The sequence below is a fragment of the Anolis sagrei genome, chromosome 8 (genome assembly GCF_037176765.1).
Source record: "Anolis sagrei isolate rAnoSag1 chromosome 8, rAnoSag1.mat, whole genome shotgun sequence".
Taxonomy (NCBI): domain Eukaryota; kingdom Metazoa; phylum Chordata; class Lepidosauria; order Squamata; family Dactyloidae; genus Anolis; species Anolis sagrei.
In genome coordinates, this window is record NC_090028.1 from 37,413,273 (window position 1) to 37,434,625 (window position 21,353).

The 21,353-nt window shown below is 42.5% G+C and overlaps 1 protein-coding gene across 1 annotated transcript in view; it reads left to right on the forward strand.

Moving 5' to 3' along the window:
• Window positions 1–21,353, forward strand: part of ITFG1 (integrin alpha FG-GAP repeat containing 1) — a 183,650-nt gene that overhangs the window by 143,413 nt on the left and 18,884 nt on the right. The window contains exons 15-16 of the mRNA XM_060788362.2: window positions 16,103–16,227; window positions 17,360–17,442. Of these exons, the coding sequence (XP_060644345.2) occupies window positions 16,103–16,227; window positions 17,360–17,442 (208 nt within the window). The remainder of the gene's footprint in view (window positions 1–16,102; window positions 16,228–17,359; window positions 17,443–21,353) is intronic.

Sequence of the window (21,353 nt, forward strand, 5' to 3'; positions counted from 1 at the left end):
CGTTGGTGGGGTTCAGAATGCTCTGTGATTGTAGCTGAACTATAAATCCCAGCAACTACAACTCCCAAATGTCAAGATTCTATTTTCCCCAAACTCCACCAGTGTTCACATTTGGGCATACTGAGTATTCTTGTAGAGTTTGGTCCAGATCCATCATTGTTTGAGTCCACAGTGATCTCTGGATGTAGATGAATTACAACTCCCAAACTCAAGATCAATGCCCAGTAAACCCTTCCAATATTTTCTGTTGGTCATGGGAGAACTGTGTGCTACGTTTGGTTCAATTCCATCGTTGGTGGGGTTCAGAGTGCTCTTTGATTGCAGGTGAACTATAAATCCCAGCAACTACAACTCCCAAATGACATAATCAATTTTTTTTTTGAGTGAAGGGCATACATTGGGTTGTTAGGTGTCTTGTGTCCAAATTTGGTGTCAATTTGTCCAGTGGTTTTTGAGTTCTGTTAATCCCACAAACAAACATAACATTTTTATTTATATAGATTTATTTACGATATTTATAGCCCACCTTTTTCAGCCATACGGCGACTCAAGGCAGGTTACAGATTGGCACAAGTCGATATCAGGCATTCATAAAAGTGCCATTAAAAACAATCAACATTACAATATAAAACATAAATAAAAACCATTAAAGCATATAATCATCGGTGTCATCTTGTTAAAAACGTTATCCAGTAACATCGTCTGGACATTCCATATTCATCATTCATAGTTCCGTGTTATCTATTCCACAGCATTCTCAAAAGCTTGCTCAAAGAGCCAGATCTTCACTTTTTTTTATTTGAAAAGTCAGGAGGGAGGGGGGGCGATCTAATATCTCTGGGGAGAAAGTTCCATAGCCAGGGGCCACCACTGACAAGGCCCTGCCCTTCGTCTCTGCCAATCGCACTTGTGAGGCAGGCGGGATTGAGAGCAGGGTCACCCCAGACGATCTTCAGCTCCTCTTCCCGCAGTCTGCCAAACTATATGAGACAGTGCAGCTACTTGTGCATTTATGTAACATTGGCAATTTACTTTTGGTTGGAGACGGACTACTTTATTCTACATGAGCCACTGGCCTTGTAAAGTTGAAGGAGCATCTCCAGTGTAGATAGTGATAGTATCTGTAGCCTTTGAACTCATGAGTCCTGATTAATTTGTATCCTCTTTCCTTCCTTGGCTCTATTGTCAACTGGCAGTACAAAGTCTATTCTGGGAAAAGTGAAAGACATCGAAACAAAAATGCAAAATTATCAAGCTTTCCCTCGTTCACTCTTCAGTGCCCCATTAAATGGCTATCCATCATCCTGGCCATTAACAGCCTCTCCCCATCCGTCTTGACATCTTCTCCTGAAACTAGTCTCAAAATCCATTTGATAGAAATAGACGGAGATGAGCAAGCATGGACTGTTTCCTTTAAGGAATTCAAACCAGGTTCTCATGACAGATTTTGGAAAGTATCCACTTGTGATTCCAATGGTAAAAACGTAACTTCTTGTGTTACTTCTTGCTGTGCTGCTGGTTCCTTCCCCGTTACCTTCTGGAATTTTTGAGGGAGGAAAAAGCATTACATTGTTAAGAAACTGAAATAATTTGGAAATAATCAGGTCCAAATGCTTCTTTAAAGACTCCTAACAAATAACTCCTGAATATAACTGGAAGCATTAGTTGCTACGTGGAGAAAGTAACTTCATCCTTACACATTACATTACTTCTGAATGAATATTTATGTTTGTAAAGTATGAGGATTGTAATACAAACCCACCAAATACTAGTTTTGATAATTTTTGTTGCATCAATGATAGATAGATAGATAGATAGATAGATAGATAGATAGATAGATAGACAGACTTGCATCAATGATAGATAGATAGATAGATAGATAGATAGATAGATAGATAGACAGACACACAGACACACAGACAGACAGACTTGCATCAATGATAGATAGATAGATAGACAGACAGACAGATAGATATGAGGTTTGAATGAAAAGTAATGCCTCCACCTTCGTAACTCCTCAACAGATGGCAGTACTGGTATGCGGCAGGTACTGGCTTGTTCATTAGACTCTCCTCTACAGTTCCATATTGGCGGTAAACCTTAAGGTTGTGTTGTTAAAGTGCAAAGTATGGAACCCTGCGCAGACGGTCGGTCAATGCGACTTAAGCAAAGTGAAGTCATTGAATTCTTGACAAGAGAAAGTGTCACCTCAACATCTTTAAACTTACTTGCCCAACGACACACAGTACTCACATCAACACAGTCACCAGAAACTGCTTGCATTCTCTGATTAATCTCCTGTGGGGTGACACCTTTTGCTATCAAGAATCAATGACTGCACGTTGCTTAAGTCGCATTGACTGACCGTCTGCGCAGGGTTACATACTTCACACTTTAATAATAATAATAAAACTTTATTTATATACCGATCTATCTCCCCGAGGGGACTCAGAGCGGTTCCCAGGTAACACCACAAAACATACAAAGTAAAATGACATAACCATAAGATTAACAAAACAATATAAGGAGAAATATTGTCGCCATAACGCACATATATCAAAAGTAATCCTGCCTGTTCAAGGCAGTTTAAACATTTTGAAGGCCGGGCCAAGATTTGTGCAAGCCCAAAAATTCTAAGGGGCCTGGGAATTAAGTGCAATTCTATGGCAGGCAGCAATATTAAGTACGGGTCTGTGGCTGTTCATTCCGGGGCCAATTGATCTGGGTAATTGGTAGGAAGAATAAGGCCGCCTTCGACAATGTGTAAGACTGAGTTAGAACTGGTCATTTTCAAAGGCTTGTTGAAACCACCAGGTCTTCAAGCTCTTACGAAAGGAGGGGAGGGATGAGGCCTGTCTTATTTCCCTTGGAAGGGTGTTCCAGAGGCGGGGGGCACCACTGGGAAGGCCCTCTCTCTTGTCCCCACCCACCATGCTTGTGATGGAGGTGGGACCGAGAGGAGGGCCTCCCCGGAATATCTTAGAGTTTGTGCCGGTTCATAGAAGGAGATACGATAATGGAGATAGGCGGGGCCCGAACAACACAACCATTCAATGCTAAGGTTTACTACCAAAATAGAACTGTAGAGGAGAGTCTACTGAACAAGCCAGTACCTGCCGTATACCAGTACTGCCATCTGTTGAGGAGTTACGAAGGTGGAGGCATTACTTTTCATTCAACCCTCATAGGTAGATAGGTAGATAGATAGATGCAGGAAACATTCTCAAAACTAGTATTTTTTTGATCTCTGTGTGTGTGTGAACAATCCATCCTTTAATATGGAAGATAATTCTTTTTCCTCCCTCTATTTTAGTTAGGAAGCTCTGCCCGGAGCATTTTAAAGAGACATGACTAATCATCATTACATTCTGTTCCACATTAACCCTGTGGCTGAGTCTGACAAGCATGAAAGGACACAAGGAGATATCTCTGTCCTTAACTCTTGGGTCATTTTTCTTCTCCGCTCATTGCTCTTTATGTCAAGATGCAAACGAGATGTGATGACCAATGTCTTGCCACCGAGCTTTTGTCCTTTGCTGGCTATTTTTAAACCTGTTTCTCCGTCTGGCCTTTCACCTGCCGCTGAGCCAGCATCTTTGAGATCTTCAGGGCTTATACAATTTAGTAATGCCAGGATTATTTAGTGCTGTTCTGGGTTCTTGAACTTATGATCTGCAGTAATAGTGTGAGCTGTGTACAAATTGTTGGCAATACCTGTACCAATATACTGATGAAAAACCCATTTTCAGGAGCAGATGCAGGACACAAAACAAAAGTCGGAGAAGTTATAAGCTGTTGATAGACTGGGGGGGGGGGATAATCCTCATTAGGGAGTCCCCTCTCTTTGCCCTTGAGACGCACAGTGTGAAAGCAACATTGTCCAGATCAGAACATTGTTCAGATAAAAAGAAAGAAACATTTCTTAGACCCAAAGAAAGACCCGATATCTCATTTTGTACATTAGTGGAAATTAGAGCTGGAATATATGTTAAGAAGAGTACTTTCCAACAAAAATGAATGAAGCAGAGAGGGTTTGAGGACTGGGGCTTCCATAGGGAGGCCAAGGTGCTTGTTTATAAAGCTACTGTCCTCCTAACCCTGCTATATGCCTGTGAAACATGGACTGTCTACAGACGTCACACTCAACTCCTAGAACGATTCCATCAGCGCTGCCTCCGAAAAATCCTCCAAATATCTTGGGAAGACAGGTGAACAAATGTCAGCATGCTAGAAGATGCAAAGACCACCAGCGTTGAAGCGATGCTCCTATGTCATCAACTCCACTGGACTGGCCGAATACCCGATCACCGTCTCCCAAAGCAGTTACTATACTCCCAACTCAAGAACAGGAAATGTAACGTTTGTGGACAGGAAAGGGGATTTAAAGATGGACTTAAAGCCAACCTTAAAAACAGTGGCATAGACACTGAGAACTGAGAAGCTCTGGCCCTTGAGCGCTCGAACTGGGGATCAGCTTTGACCAGCAGTGCTGCAGAATTCAAAGAGGCGTGAATGGAGGATGAAAGGGAGAAACGTGCCAAGAGGAAGGTGCGTCAAGCCAAACCTGACTGGGACCACCTATAACCTGGAAACCGGTCCTCATTGCGGAGGAACATGCGGATCAAGGATAGGGCTCCACAGCCACCTACGGACCCACCACCAAGACACTAGACTTGGATGAACATCATCCTCGGGTGTCACTTTTCCAGGGCACTCTGCCTTATTTAGGTAGAGATGAATCAAACTCCCAGTTTTAACAAACAGTTTAATTAAAACAGCACTTACTTGCCAAAATATAAAACACAAAGATAGCACTCAGCTACAGAATAAACATAAAGATAGCAAAAACAACTCCATAGTCAAAAGGGTCCAGTCCAGTGGTCAAACGCCGAGAGTTCAATAAACAAAGTCCAGGGATCAAGAGTCTATACCGTAGTCAAAAGCCGGTTCAAGTTTTCAGGATTCCAAGATTGCAAGAGACAGGTCAAGATACCAAAAAATCCAACAGACCTGGGGGGAAAACTAGCAGCATCCACCACCAAAATGCAACAGACACTTTTCCCAAAGATCAGTTTCAAGGTTAGCTCCTTAAATCCAGTAACACCCAGCTGCAACCCATCTCTCCACACCTCCACCCCTAATTGCTTTCACCCATGAACTCCCACTTACAAATTACCAAACCCTCTAAAACTAATACTCACATTGTCTTCCATCACCAACCACCTTCAACTGCAGAACATATGACATCAGGCTACGAGGGATCGCATAACTAACTAACCAAACTTTCTAACAAACATAGTTTTCTCAATGTGTTGTCGAAGGCTTGTCAAAAATAGGAAAAGGTGGGGATAAGCTCTCCAAACATGGCAGATAGGAGGATACAAAGTGGAAGATAATATTGGTAAGGCTAAGAGGAGTGTGGCATTGAAAAAGAAAGAAAAGACCCAGGAAATGTGGCATGATGCAACTGTAAAGTCCTCATTCAACAAAGGAACAATCCCTTGTAACGATGGATTACATCCGAAGACAAAACAAAAGTAAAGTATGACCCCTGTATCCACAGGAGATACATTTCTATATTTTGCATCGATATACAAAACCATGGGTGATAGTGAGAACCTAGAAAATGCCTTTAAAAAACCTATTTTATCAGATGTGTATAAATGAAACAGTGAATACCATTCCAGTGGATACAGGGATTGGACTGCATGTGAATGCTGAAGAAAAGCAGTGTGGCTGTTCCTTCCTCCTCTTTCCAAATAAATATATCGTAATATTGAGTAAAAAGTCATAACGTACAACATTCCAAAAGTGCTGCAAAGATTTCCCATGGTTATGTTATGCAAATAGATTCTTTTCCCCTCTCACTCCCTCTTGTTGCTCCCTCCTGCCCGATGGCCCTTGCTTTCCCCTTCCTTTGGCTTCACAACTAGAAGTAATTACTTTGCTGGCCTTTTAGCCCAAAGTGCCGTGGTCTTGTCAAAGGGAATAACCTTTCCCGATTACTCTTTGCCAACCTATCGCATTACCCTTTGCTTTGGGCCTGAACCTGCTCCGCTGAAGCTTAGTCAAAAATTGCACTTTCCTTTGTTTTGTTTGCAGATTTCCCAGTAAATTAAAGATTTTTTTAACTTTTGTAGGATTAGCCTTAATCAATGGTGCCAGGATTTTGAAAAGGGGGAAATGAAAATTTGCACGTTTGTTTTCCCTTTTATAATGGCATCTATATTGATTTGCATAAGAATAAGAGTCAATCGGACATCTTTGACAGAGACCTCTGGGGAAGGTGCTGAAGCCCCAAAATGACATGAGAAGTCCTCCTAAGGATGTGAGAGCGGTGGCTTAGCCTCTTCCAACTCTTTGATTCTATTATTCTTTACACGAAAGCAGCAGCTTGATGCCTTGTAGACTCTCTCCCCAACTCTTCCTTTCTTAAAGTGGATTGTCGTAATGTTGACTAGAGAAACAGCTAACTATAAAACTAAAGAGAGGGCAGGAAATCATAGCTTTATTGGCTGGAGGAACTTTGGAGAAGTTTCTTCCTCCATATCTTTGTTGTTATTGTTTTGGACCAGTATCACATTTATCTCAGACCATTGTTGTTGTAAAATCTGCATACATTTGCCTTTTTGGGGTCACTTTTACAGTGGAGAATATAGGAAGAGCCTTGTTGGAGCAAACAATAACCCATTTAAGCCAAGATTCTGCTTCGTAGGCAACCAGTTGCCTGTGGGATTGTCATCAACAGGACAGGAATCCATCTTGCTTTTTCCAAGCCACTGATGTACAGAGACATATTGTCTCTAAATCTAATAGCCATCCTGACTAGTAGCCATTGAAGGATCTAACTTTCTGTTTGAAAGAGTCAGATGTTATCAGGAAAAACTCTGGAAAGGTATCAAATAATCAGGAACCTGGGTTTCTTTCCCCATTTGACTCTTTCCATGTGAAGCCGATGTATTATCGAAGGCTTTCATGGCCGGAATCACTGACAACTTCAGAAAACTTGTTCATCGTTGGCAGAAATATATCCAATTGTCTGGGGATTATGTAGAAAAGTAAATAGTGGTAGTTAGAGCACATTCTAAGGATTATTTCTGCATTTGATTTATTAAAATATCCCCATCCAAACCCAAGTAACAAAACTGGAGGCATTACTTTTAATTCAACCCTCGTACATAGGTGTCATATTTTGTTGGGTTGTTGTGAGTTTTCCGGGCAGTATGACCACGTTCCTTCCAGAAACATTCTCTCCTGACATTTCGCCTGCATCTATGGCAGGCATCCTCAGAGGATGTGAGGTCTCTTGGAAACTAGGAAAATGGAGTTTCTATATCTGTGGAATGTCCAAGGTGGGAGAAAGAATTGTTGGAGGTAGATGTGAATGTTGCAATTGGCCACTAGATTAGCATTTAATGACCTCACAGTTTCAAGGTCAGGCTTCTTACTGCCTGGGGGAATCCTTTGTTGGGAGGTGATTCGCTGGCCCTGATTGTTTCTTGTCTGGAATTCCTCTGTTTTCAGACTGTTGTTCTTTATTTAAAGTTCTGATTTTAGAGTTTTTAAATACTAGTAGCCAAATTTTGTTCATTTTCATGGTTTCCTCTTTTCTGTTGAAATTGTCCACATGCTTGTTGATTTCAATGGCTTCGCTGTGTTGTCTGGCATAGTGATTGTTAAAGAAGTAACACCTCCCAACAAAGGATTCCTCCAGGCAGGAATCAGCCAGACCTTGAAGCTGCAAGGCTTTGCCATGCGAATCAGTGTGATTAATTACAACATTCACACTTGCCTCCAGCAGACAAGAGTTTTTTCTCCCACCTTGGACCTTCAACAGATATATAAACCTCCCTTGTCTAGTTTCCAATGTACCTCACAATATACCTTTGAGGATGCCTATCATAGATGTGGGCAAAACATCAGGAGAGAATGCTTCTGGAACATGGCCATACAGCCCAGAAAACTCACAGCAACACAATGTAAGGCATATTTCTATACATGAAACACTGTAACTGGATTCTCCTGTTTTTGAGTGTGTGTTCTTTTTCCCACTGTGGACATTCCACAGATATGTAAATCCAATTTCCCTAGTTTCCAACAGACCTCACAACCTCTTAGAATGCCTGCCATAGATACAGGCAAAACAGCAGGAGAGAATGCTTCAGGAACATGGCCATACAGCCCGGAAAACTCACAACAACCCATGTGAAGTAATCTTATAATAGCGTTTCAAAATGTCATAGGAACTGACTGTTGTCCCTTACATTCACTGTCAATGGTACCATTCATTTTCATGGAGCAAACACAGATATGAATTTGGGGGTAGTGTCGAAGGAGCCATTTCAAAGAGACCTTATAAAAAAAAAGAATGGAACAAAATCCTACTGTCAATTTTGAAATATTGGCCATTCTCCTGCTATTGAATTGATAGTATGTATTGTGCATTGCTGCTTCATTTGAGGTTACCAGTTCTGTCCTTTTGCCTGGCGCGTGAAGACCCAATTCATAAGCTTCTGAAATGGGGCATTGATTTCTGTAAGGAAACTGGAGGGTATGTACTGAGCTGAATATAATCTTAATTCAAGTTTGGGATCTAATTAAACATGCTGCCATTTATTAATGGTCCTGCAACTTGTTTATTCTTTGACGTGCCAAGTATGAATGGCGGCGCAGTACTACCAAAAAATCAATATAGATTTACTACATCAGTGCCTTCTTTATCTCTCTTAATTTGTTTATTTCTTTATTTTAATTTGCCTCTGCTTGTGTCTGTTCTTGCATGCTTATTTTTCAATGAAAAGGGTTCGCAATCCTAAGAAAAGAACTCTTATCCCCAGGTACCTGAATCTGTAAATTGCTCATATTTAATGGAACAAGGAACAAATGAATCCTTCTAGAATAAAAAAAAATGATGTATCGTAGGCAGGAGTTTTTTAACATGTGAATGCAAATGCTTTAGTATAATTGTAAATTAGGAGTTCATTCTTCGAATATGCAATATCCTTTTAACAGACCATTTTTCTGTTCCCATTGGGTTGTAGCTAATGCTTGGAGCTGTGTACCCCTCCAAAGATAAAGTAGGCAAACATGTGTCCATCTGCTTACTGTATATAACAGGCATGGGCAAACTTTCTAACTTGGGGGCCACATGGCGGGCTGGAATACGGTGCATGGGCCAGAAGGGAGGGGGTTCTCCCCAAGCCCCCTCCCTGCCCTTTCCTCCCATTCTTTTTCTCTTTTGGAGGTAGAAAGTAAGGAAAGATGGGAAACGTTTGGATCCCAAAAGGGTTGGCCTTGGTCGGGATGAGATGGTGGACAGGAGAGAAGAAGTGTATCCATTAGACCCCATATTGCCTACTCCTGATATAGAATCCTAGAATCCTAGAGCTGGAAGAGACGCCCAAGGACCATCCAGTCCAACCTCCTGCCACATAAAAAGGCACAACCAAAGCACTCCTGATAGACAGCCTCTGCAGAAAAGCCTCCAGAAAAGGAGACTTCACCACACTTTCAGGCAGCCTAGGCCACTCTTCAGAAAGTTCTTCCTAATAATTTCTGTCGATTCTCTTTCCGTGCCATTTGAACCCATTGCTCCCTTGTGTCCTGGTCTCTAGAGCAGCAGAAAGTCAGTTTTCCCCATTCTCCTCAATGGGACGCCCTTTTAAATCTTGAAACATGGTTCTCATGTGCCCTCTCTAACTTCTCCCAGGTAAACATCCCCCAGGAGTAAAGGAGAAAGGAAGGAAAAAGACAAAGATGGGAGGGAGGGAGGAAGAGAAAGATGGAAGAAAGGAAGGGTAGAAGGGAATGGATGGAGGGAGGAAAGAGAGATTGAAGAAAAGACAAAAGGAAGGGAGGGAGGGAGGGAGGGAGGAAGAGAGGAAGGAAGAAAGGAGAGAGAGGGAAGGAGTGGGAAAGAAAGGATGAAGGGTGGAAAAAAGAAGGGAGGGAGAAAGAGAGAGGCATGGAAGGAAAGGAGGAGAGGGAGGGAGGGAGGGAGGGAGGGAGGGAGGGAGGGAGGAAGGAAGGAAGGAAGGAAGGGAGGGAGGGAGGGAGGGAGGGAGGGAGGGAGGGAGGGATGGAAAAAAGGAAGGGTGGAAGGGAATGGATGGAGGGAAGAAAGAGAGATGGAAGGAAAGACAAAAAGAAGGGAGGGAGGAGAAAGAGAGGGAAGGCGGGAGGAAAGGGAGAAGGAAGAAAGGACAAAGGGTGGAAGGGAAGAAAGAAGGGAGGGAGAAAGGGAGAGGTATTTCTAGAAGGGAGAGGAGGAGGGAGGAAGGAAAGAGAGAAAGATGGAAGGGAGGGAGGAAGAGAAAGATGGAAGAAAGGAAGGGTGGAAGGGAATGGAGGGAGGGAGGAAAGACAAAAGGAAGGGAGGGAGAGAGGAATGAGAGAGGGAAGGAGGAAAGAAGGAAGGATGAAGGGTAGAAGGGAAGAAAGGAGGGAGGGAGAAAGAGAGAGGGATGGAAGGAAGGGAAGGAGGAAGGAAGGAAAGAAGGAAAGAGAGAAAGAAGGAAGGAAGGATAGGATGGTGGGAGAGAAGAGAGCCTGAGAAAAGAGCCCAAGGGGCCGCATTCGGCCACTGGGCCTGGATTTGTCCATGCCTGATACATACTCATGTAAAAGTTCAAACATCTTGGTCAAAATTGACCCCAAAATCTTGACCTATCCTCAGATCAATGTAAGTAGTGTATTTTCACTCTTAACAAAAAGGATCCATCCCCTTCTCAAAGTGGAATGTCAAAGAAATGAAAACTTTGTATTGGGAGAATGTAAAAGGAGCACCAATTCCCTCTGCTCTCTGCCGCACAAACAGTTATGCCTGCCAAAATGTTGGAAGCTCTTTGGCATTGTTTTCCATTCCTTCGTCTTGTATATCTTTCGCTACATGCACCTTTTTCTCTTGACTTATCCATGGGTCATATCAATATCTATATTTTTGGCCCCAAAAATGATACCTGAGATCAACTCAAACATAAGTATATATGGTCCTTGCAGGGTGGCCATTAGATTCTAGAGGAGAAGGTAGAGCAAGATGGAGCTAGAGATCAGACGACCATTACTGGTTTCTTGAACATTGCACAATAAGAATGCTATGATCCTACTTTAACTGCCACTGCTCCATCCTATATCATTCTAGGATTAGTAGTTTTCTGAAGTATTTGGAAACAACTGTAGTATCTCATCATGCTGCAAGTCCCAGCATTTCTTAGGATGGAGTCATTTGGGGTTACAATGGAATCCGGTTTATATAACTCTGCAGTGTTCAAGGGATAGAGACACTTTAGTTTTGGAAAATAACATTTTACAGAAAATCTTCCCTTCTTCTTCCATCATTCCTTTTTATCTTGCTGTGGTCCTTGAGTCATCAGTGGCAGCCAAACTTAGTGTGGCTTGGAAATAAAGCTACTCAGTTGGTTTCTTCATTCCTCCCACGTCCATCATCCAGAATCACAATCCTCCAGAAGTAATGTTGCCATCAGGAATTTATTCCCTCATTCACAGAAGTATGTGGTTAGGTTCAGGTTCTTTCCCTTGCTTTGCATGCAGTTGAGATCAGATAAGGAATCACAATAGTTAAAAAGTATTCCAGTATCCTGAAAATCTTCATTTTTCCCTAATTTTTACCTCCTACTTCTGCGGTCAATATTATTGATTCTGCTCTGCCAGTGGATTTGCTTAACTACTCTGAGCATCAGAAAATCATATTCATAACTGAATGCTTTGCAGAATGCATTTATTCTGCTGTCTGCTTCCAAGACTCTATAAATGCTACTCGTCTTCGGTGATTTCAGATGCTTCCAGCATTGTTTGGTATTTCTTTTGTGCGCCGAACATCCTTGATTGAAATCCCTATAATTGCTGATTTCCCCTCCATATTTACTCGTTGCGCATTGTAGGGCTGCCTGAAGGAATTAAGAGCTGCTAGTAATCTGAATTCTTGAGCAGTCTCATGTTTTCTGATATTGACATTTGTTATTCATCAGTGTGAACAATGTAAGTTTAAGAGGAGCGGCGTGAGGAATAAGCGTGGGGAAAGAGAGGTGAAGAAACTGGAGAGTACTGAGTTAGATAGACAAATAATCTGGACCATCCTATCTTCCTATGCAAATCCATAACATAAGTGACCTTGCATGTTTGTCCTATGCGTATTCTGATGTAAACTATGTGACAAAATGAAAATCATGAGTAGTTTTCGTTCGATCAGTCCACACACTGCCTTGCTAGAGAAAGAAAATATGCCACGCAGATGAATAGTAAAGAACAAGTAGTTTTCATTCTGTAGTTCAGAACAACATATGTACAGTCATGTGGTCAGTCGCACGGTAGTCCACGCTCTGGTTACATCCCATATAGACTACTGCAACGCTCTCTACGTGGGGTTGCCTTTGAAGACGGTCTGGAAGCTTCATCTAGTCCAACGAACGGCAGCCAGGTTGTTAACAGGAGCGGCGCTCAGGGAGCATACAACCCCCTTGTTGCACCAGCTCCACTGGCTGCCAGTTTGCTACCGGGCACAATTCAAAGTGCTGGCTTTGGCCTATAAAGCCTTAAACGGTTCTGGCCCAACTTACCTGTCCGAACGTATCTCCCCTTACGAACCACTGAGGTCTTTAAGATCATCTGGGGAGGCCCTACTCTCGGTCCCGCCGTCATCACAAGCACGTTTGGCGGGGACGAAAGACAGGGCCTTCTCAGTGGTGGCCCCTTGGCTATGCAACGCCCTCATTAGGGAAATCAGATCTGCTCCCTCCCTCTTGACGTTTCGGAGGCAAGTTAAAACATGGCTATTCGAGCAAGCGTTTACAAATACAGAGTAGCTAATATAGGAAATTGAATGAACTGACAATGGAATTGGACAATGCTTGAGAATAATGAGACACTGATGATGTTGTTTTAATAGCTGTTGTGATGTTTTATATTGTTTAAAGTTTTTATCTATATTATGTTCTATGTATACTGATTTGTTGGAAACCGCCTTGAGTCGCCAATTGGCTGAGCAAGGCGGTATACAAATACAGTAAGTAAGTAAGTAAGTAAGTAAGTAAATAAATAAATAATCTCACATAATGTCCTTTTAGAGAGATTTAAAATGGTCTTTCTTTGTTCATGTGGATAAACTGGGACTGTGGCGCAAGCACTGGGACTGTGGCACAGCTGACTGGGAGTCAGCTGCATTAAGATCACTACTGACCAAAAGGTCATGAGTTCGAAGCGAGCCCGGGTCGGAGTGACCTTCCAACCATTGTGTAGCTTGTTGTCGACCTTTGCAGCCCGAAAGACAGTTGCATCTGTCAAGTAGGAAATATAGGTACCACCTACGCGGGAAGGCTAATTTAAGTAGTTTACGATGCCATAAAAATCTCCAGCAAGCCTGCAAAGAATGAGGAAGTACTTCATCAGTGTCAGGAATTGATAGAATCATAGAATCAAAGAGTTGGAAGAGACCTCATGGGCCATCCAGTCCAACCCCCTGCCAAGAAGCAGGAATATTGCATTCAAATCACCCCTGACAGATGGCCATCCAGCCTCTGTTTAAAAGCTTCCAAGGAAGGAGCCTCTACCACACTCCAGGGCAGAGAGTTCCACTGCTGAACGGCTCTCACAATCAGGAAGTTCTTCCTCATGTTCAGATGGAATGGTGAAGCAACAGCTCCCCTGGTGGCCAGAATACCCTCATGAAAAGTTAAATTGCCTCTGTGTCTGTCTGTATATGTTATGTGTCTATGGCATTGAATGTTTGCCATGTATATACATTGTAATCCGCCCTGAGTCCCCTGCGGGTTGAGAAGGGCGGAATATAAATACTGTACATAAAAATAAATAAATAAATAAACTCCTTCAGTAGCTCATGAAGCAAGAGCACACTCCAAACTCTGTCTCTCTTCTCTGCAAGCACCTGCATAGCTCAAGTCTGAATAATGTAGCAGTATCCAAAAGTCCCAGGCTCAGCCATCTCCCCGGGCATTGCTCAACTATTCAGCTTCATGCATCTTATTTTATAGTTGACACACACACACACTAACTGATTTCTTACATGCTCTAACAAACCATGCCTAAACATATTATTTGAACTGTGACTAATTCAAAACATTTGGTAGCAATTCCCATTTTCTAATTCTCTTTAAAAGCCTTTTTTCAAAATCTAGTCTTTTGCAGCATAACTATTTTCTTTGTGTTTCAGTAGTAAATGTAAGGCTCCAGTTTCAGATACTTCATAATATTGTTCCTATTGAGCATTACATTACTCTTTCATGTATTAATGTTTCATCTTCGCTGCGGTGGATGTAATTGCAATTTTCACCAAGGCTCCGCCAAACTGGGCACAAGTCCACGTAGAAACACAAACTGAAATCTGAATATATGGATTAAAAATAGAAAGCCTGTTCCTTTTGCCCAAGCAGCATGAATTGTCACCTGAATCCTAATCCTTTCATCAGCATTGTGAAAGTGATGAAACTTATGGAAGATTTTCACAGTTTCCGTTCGTCATTATCTAGGTATTAGTGTGCCTTACCTCAGAAAGGTACGAAAGGTAGTGTTAATGGAGGAAAGGAGTGCCAGAGACCAAACTGTGGTGTCAGAAGTCCTGTCTAGTTAGAGGAAAATGCTGCCTACAAGTTCCCCTCATTGGCACAGACTGTAATTTATTGTAGGGAGGTTTACATCTGTCACGTCTTATTGCTTAACTTACGACACATGAGTATGCCATGAAGCGCACACCAAAAAACAAGCCAAGAATCTCATGCTTATGATCCAAACAGAATGAATTGATGGGTCCAGGTGGCTTATTCATCACCAGCATCCTTTCAGGCTGTATTTTTAACTTGATTCATTTCTGTTCATTCACTCTCTTGCTTTCAAAACTGTATAGGCAAATTGAACCCTGTGGTTGAGATGAATCCGTAAACTGTGTGCTGGTTTAGGGATTTGTGATAGTGATGACTTAGCTGAGAGCCCGAGTGAGCTTCATATCCATAAGTGAGAAAGACCACCTTAGGATTCCATGTCATATGGCTTCAAACTACGAGAAAGGAGATTCCATCTGAACATGAGGAAGAACTTCCTGACTGTGGGAGCTGTTCAGCAGTGGAACTCTCTGCCCTGGAGTGTGGTGGAGGCTCCTTCTTTGGAGGCTTTTAAACAGAGGCTGGATGGCCATCTGTCAGGGGTGCTTTGAATGCAATATTCCTGCTTCTTGGCAGGGGGTTGGACTGGATGGTCCATGAGGTCTCTTCCAACTCTAGGATTCTATGATTCTATGATTCATATTTGCCAAAGTGCAGCACCAGAAAAACTAGGACTTTCTTCTCCTTCCACTGTTTCCACCATGGCACCCATAATCTCAGCCTACCTGGGGCAGTTTTATAGGCTACTATCCATCTCCTGCTACTTGTTGCTGTGGCCCAGTATGTATATATGTGTTTTGTGTGTGTATTTATGTGTATATGTGTATATATGTGGTTTTGCGCATACATTGTCAGGTAGGCTTTTAAAGTCTCTACTGCAGTATTTTTCAGTGTTTTATGAGTGATGGTCACTCATTGGTCTGATAGGTGTATTGTGTCCAAATTTGGTGTCAATTTGCCCAGTCATTTTTGAGTTATGTTAATCCCACAAACCAACATAATTTTTATTTATACTAGCCGTCCCCCGCCACGCGTTGCTGTGGCCCACATGGGGGTTCTGTGTGGGAGGTTTGGCCAATTCTATCGTTGGTGAGGTTCAGAATGCACTGTGATTGTAGGTGAACTATAAATCCCAGTAACTACAATTCCCAAATGTCAAGGTTCTATTTTCCCCAAACTCCACCAGTGTTCACATTTGAGCATATTGAGTATTCGAGTAGAGTTTGGTCCAGATCCATCAGTGTTTGAGTCCTCCAAAACCAAAGGACACTGCCCACCAAACCCTTCCATTGGTCATGGGAGAACTGTGTGCCAAGTTTGGTGGTGGTGGTGATGATGATGATGATGATGATGGTTGTGGTGATGACAATGTTTAAAAGGTTTTCATAAATTCAGGCTGATTTTTTCCTTTAAAAGTATTGTTCTGAAGGCATTAAGCAATATATTTCCTTTTCTTTTTCGTTGCATTCTAGCTGGACAGCTCAGCCAGTCAGCCCACTTTTCCCTCCAGCTGCCATATAATGTGTTGGGCTTGGGCCGCAGTGCCAATTTCCTAGATCATTTGTATGTCGGCATTCCTCGTCCGCTTGGTGAAACGGTATGTGAAAACCACTCTTCTCAAGGAACTCTGGGGTTTGTTTTTTTTCCGCGTAAATGTGTGTGTGTTGTTTGAACTCGCATTGAACTCTTCTCAGAAGAGTAGGACCATGACAGCATGTTGGTGGGCTTTCACCCCGAGAATAGCAATGTTGACTGTCAGGCTGAAATTACTGTGTATGTAAGCTCAATGGAATTGGATGAACTTTTCTCCCTGTGAGTATCACATAAGTAGCTGCAAGAATGGCATCAACATTCATTTAGTAAAGTCCTTTCAACTCTATTTTGAGGAGGGTTTGGTTGCAGGGGGTGTTGTAGCCTGGCAAGCATCAGATGAGCTTTCTGAGTGCTTAGAGGATGAGGAAGGATGATGGGTTACAACCTGTAATGTCTGAGGAGTCTGTGGAAGATAGCAGTGGCCTAGAGAAATATGTTTTGGAATCTCCAGGCCATTCCCAGGCAATGGGAGAAAATTATATTTGTTCTCAAGAGAATAGACCAGAGTGATCTTTGGAGGAGAATGTGGGGGGTGAAGGTTTTTCCAGATCAAGTCACCTCGAAATTAGGAGGCAGAATGTAAAACGAAGAAAAACCTGTTTTTCTCAGAGGCTTAGAGATAAGAAGAGGAAAAGCAGGTGTGTGCAAAGTGATGTCATGGGAGGGATTGAGGCCTTTATGAGTTCATGTTCTTAGAGGTTTTGCCTTTCTTGTGTTCCTGATTTCATATTTATGAATATAACTTTTGAACAATACCTTGCTTGAGGATTATTTTGCTATGTCTTAACTCAAGCCTCTGTGGGTTGCTTTTTGATGCCTTGGTTCATAAGCTGATGAACTCTTGATCTCATTGTGAATTACTTTTTGTACTTTGCTGCTTCTTTATTGACTTGCCTTTTTCCTTTTATACTTATTCATTAATAAACTTTTACTTGTTGGATTATCTGATCATTGTGTGGTGTTGGGTAAACAGGTGTTCCGGGGCTACAGTGCAACGGGGGATGGCAAAACATAGCCATATCATGTCAAGTAGTTTTTTTAAGATTTTGCATTACATGTATACCGTTCAGTCTAAGATGTGAAAATTGGAATGAACTTGTAGAACGTTCCCCAAGTGCTTTTTTCTTGACTTTCAGTCTGAAAGAAAACAGGAGTGGACGGCCATCATTCCAAACTCCCAGCTCATAGTTATCCCGTATCCTCACTATCTCCCTCGAAGGTAAGGCTGCAGGAATTGACTCCATCTAGATCAGCTGTGATCATTGTGTATGGTCTTTGGTGCAATAAATGTCAGACAGCATCCTTCTCATTAGAAATCATTGCATAAATAAGAATGAAAGAAACCACAGAATACTTTGCATGTGCTTCTCCATACTTTTCGGAGAAACTAGGTGCTTGTTACATGTAACACATGGAGTAGCAATATCCCGGACTGGCCCTGGAGATGGTCACACTCTCTGTTTCCTTCCCATCGTCTATTCATTGACAGACCTCATACAGTAAGTAACTGCAGTTGCTGCTCAGACAGCTGCCCAAATGGTTGGAAAGGAAAGTCTGGCTTTTTCTGTACATTCGGTACCCAGCGTCCTGGGCTTCATGTGCTTGAATCACAGATAATAAATTATTGTTCTGCAAAAATTCACAAATTGCAGGGTAACTGGAGAAATAAGAGCAACCATGAACTGCATTGTGGGATTTAAGCTTTTTTCTAAAGTAGAAGAGAGAGAGAGTCACCCTGATTTCACTGGGGAGTGTGTTCCATAGATAGGGAGCCACCACCGAGAAGGCCCTGTTTCTCATCCCTGCCAAATGCGCTTGCGAGAGTGGCAAGATCGAGAGCAGGGCCTCCCCTGATGATTGTACACTCTGAGGTAGATCATAGATTGGTTAGGTGGATCTGTAATTGGTTAAATGGATGAACCCAGAGGGTGATTCTCTCCAATGCTTCCTCTTCATCCTGGAAAGAAGTGACGAGTGCCATCAGCAGGGCTCCATCCTGGGCCCGGTCCTGTTCAGGATCTTTATTAATTACTTAGATGAAGGGCTAGAAGGCAGGATCATCAAGTTTGCAGACGACACCAAATTGGGAGGGAGAGCCAATACTCCAGAGAACAGGAGCAGGATTCAAAACGACCTTGACAGATTAGAGAGATGGGCAAAATGAAGTTCAACAGGGACAAATGCAAGAGACTCCACTTTTAGGCAGAAAAAATGAAATGCAAAGATACAGAATGGGGGACAATGCCTGGCTCGAGAGCAGTACGTGTGAAAAAGATCTTTGAGTCCTCGTGGACAGCAAGTTAAACATGAGCCAACAATGTCATGTGGTGGCAAAAAAGCCAATGGGATTTTGGCCTGCGTCAAGAGGAGCATAGTGTCTAGATCTAGGGAAATCATGCTCCCCATGCTCTATTCTGCTTTGGTTAGACCACATCTGGAATATTGTGTCCAATTCTGGGCACCACAATTCAAGAGAGATATTGACACGCTGGAATGTGTCCAGAGGAGGGCGACTCAAATGATCAAGGGTCTGGAGAACAAGCCCTATGAGGAGCGGCGTAAGGAGCTGGGCATGTTTAGCCTGAAGAAGAGAAGGCTGAGAGGAGATATGATAGCCATATATAAATATGTGAGAGGAAGCCACAGGGAGGAGGGAGCAAGCTTGTTTTCTAATTCCTTGGAGACTAGGACGCAATGGAACAATGGCTTCAAACTACAAGAGAGGAGATTCCACCTGAACATGAGGAAGAACTTCCTGACTGTGAGAGCCGTTCAGCAGTGGAACTCTCTGCCCCAGAGTGTGGTGGAGGCTCCTTCTTTGGAGGCTTTTAAACAGAGGCTGGATGGCCATCTGTCGGGGGTGATTTGAATGCAATATTCCTGCTTCTTGGCAGAATGAGGTTGGACTGGATGGCCCATGAAGTCTCTTCCAACTCTAGGATTCTATTATTCTATAGTGGGAGATGTGTTCAGACAAGTAAACTGAACCGGAACCAAAAGGGGCTTTATAGGTCAAGACCAGCACTTTGAATTGTGCTTGGAAATGGACCAGCAGCCAATCCATTTAGATAGCAGAGGACTCCAGAAAACAAGATAACTTGGGACATTTGAGTTGCATTTGGAAAGAGAGAATGAAAGAGCAGAAAGCTTTTCTAATAATATTAATCGAGGAAGAAATGGGCACAGAAGAGCCATAGAACATGGAGAGGCACATAGCCAGAAACTATCTGAATAAAAGGTTGGCATTCACAGATTGGGATAGAATAATCAAATATCTGACAGCAGACCTCTAGAAACAAGTAGGCAAGGCCCATTTGGATGGAAATTGTGCAAAAGCAAACTAGTAAGAGATATTTCTTGACGGATGGGTTGTTTGGGGACTATTTAAAATGACAATTGTAATTAACCATAGATATAGAATTCCATAAAATGTTTCTCAGTGAAAGGTCTCCTAGGCAGCCCTGTCAAGTAACAAACATAATTGTGAGGATAATAGCATTGTGAAAATTTTTGTTTTAATCCCGTATAAATGTACTGTGTTCATTGAACTGCAAAAAAGATTTCTATTCAGATTTCCAGGACACAATGTGTGTTGTCATGGTTCTCTGCATTCTCTTACAATTAGGGACTAAAAGGACAACTTTCACGTTACAATACATGTGCAACAGAAGCCCATTTGGATGAAAATAATTGGCTTCAGCCATTTTTCTTTGTTACTTCTGTTCTTTTTCTGGCTGTCACATATATTTCATATAACAGAGAATCTTCTTTGGTTTTTTTTCCCTTTGTCTTATTCTGAAATTAAAATGTTGGATCTTTAAAAAAATATAATCCAAAGACAGGGACATTAACATTAACTAAAACTATAGTTTTGAGTTCTTACCATACATCAAGGGAACCACTGACCGCATTGGGAAGCTGATGAAGAAACACAACCTACAAACTATCAACAGATCCACCAAGAAAATTCAACAAATGCTACGTTCAGCAAAGGACAAGAGGGATCCTCTCACTTCTGCAGGAGTCTAACGTACAGCTCATCCCTTGTTTGGGTATCAGCCAGCACGTCAACGACTTAAATCTAGAAATAGTTTTCTAAGATCTACAGAGACACTTGCTGGAACATCCCAGCAAGCGAGAGGCCAAAAGTGGCAGGCTCAAACCCAGAACCTCAATCAATGGCTGATACGAAATGGGAGACTCCCCACTGGGCACACAGAAAACTGGGCGACTTGGAAGGCGCTGAACAGACTGCGCTCTGGCACCACAAGATGCAGAGCCAACCTCAAGAAATGGGGCCACAAAGTGGAATGCACAACATGCGAGTGGGGAGAAGAGCAAACCACAGACCACCTGCTGCAATGCAACCTGAGCCTTGCCACATGCACAATGGAGGACCTTCTTATAATAACACCAGAGGCACTCCAAGTGGCCAGATACTGGTTAAAGGACATTTAATCAACTACCAAGCTTCACACTTTAACAACACAACCGTTCAATGCTAAGGCTTCCTGCCAAAATGGAATTGTAGAGGAGAGTCTACTGAACAAGCCAGTACCTGCCGCATACCAGTACTGCCATCTGTTGAGGAGTTACAAAGGTGGAGGCATTACTTTTTATTCAACCCTCATATTTGTTTCATTCCAGACATTTGAGAACAGAAATAATTTAATAAAGTTACGCACATAAAGACATACACATACAAACCTCCCCCTGCTCTCCTTCCATTTTTAAGACTTTTTCCTTTGCATTACAAAAGTAGCACAACAGTCACAACTAAGCTACGGTGACAGCATTGTTGTGCCTCCCTCCACCCCACTAAAAAAGTGTTTGCTGTGGAATCAACTGGCAAATATTAATCCGCTGCTCTGTTGGCAGAACTGATTCCTTTTACAAGAGGGCATGCTAAAATGGAAGAAACTTCCCTAATGGAACAAATTCCCTGTAATTGCTATCAGCGCTACAGATGATGGAGACAAAATGACCTGTCACTTGCAGGGAAAGCAGAAGGAAACTTTAGCCTTTTGCGGAGCAGCGGTCTTCCCTCGGCATCATTGAAAACATTGGCGGCTTCAGTGGTGTTCAAGCAAGCCGGCCGCTTCGTAATTTAATCGTATTTCCATCCAAGTG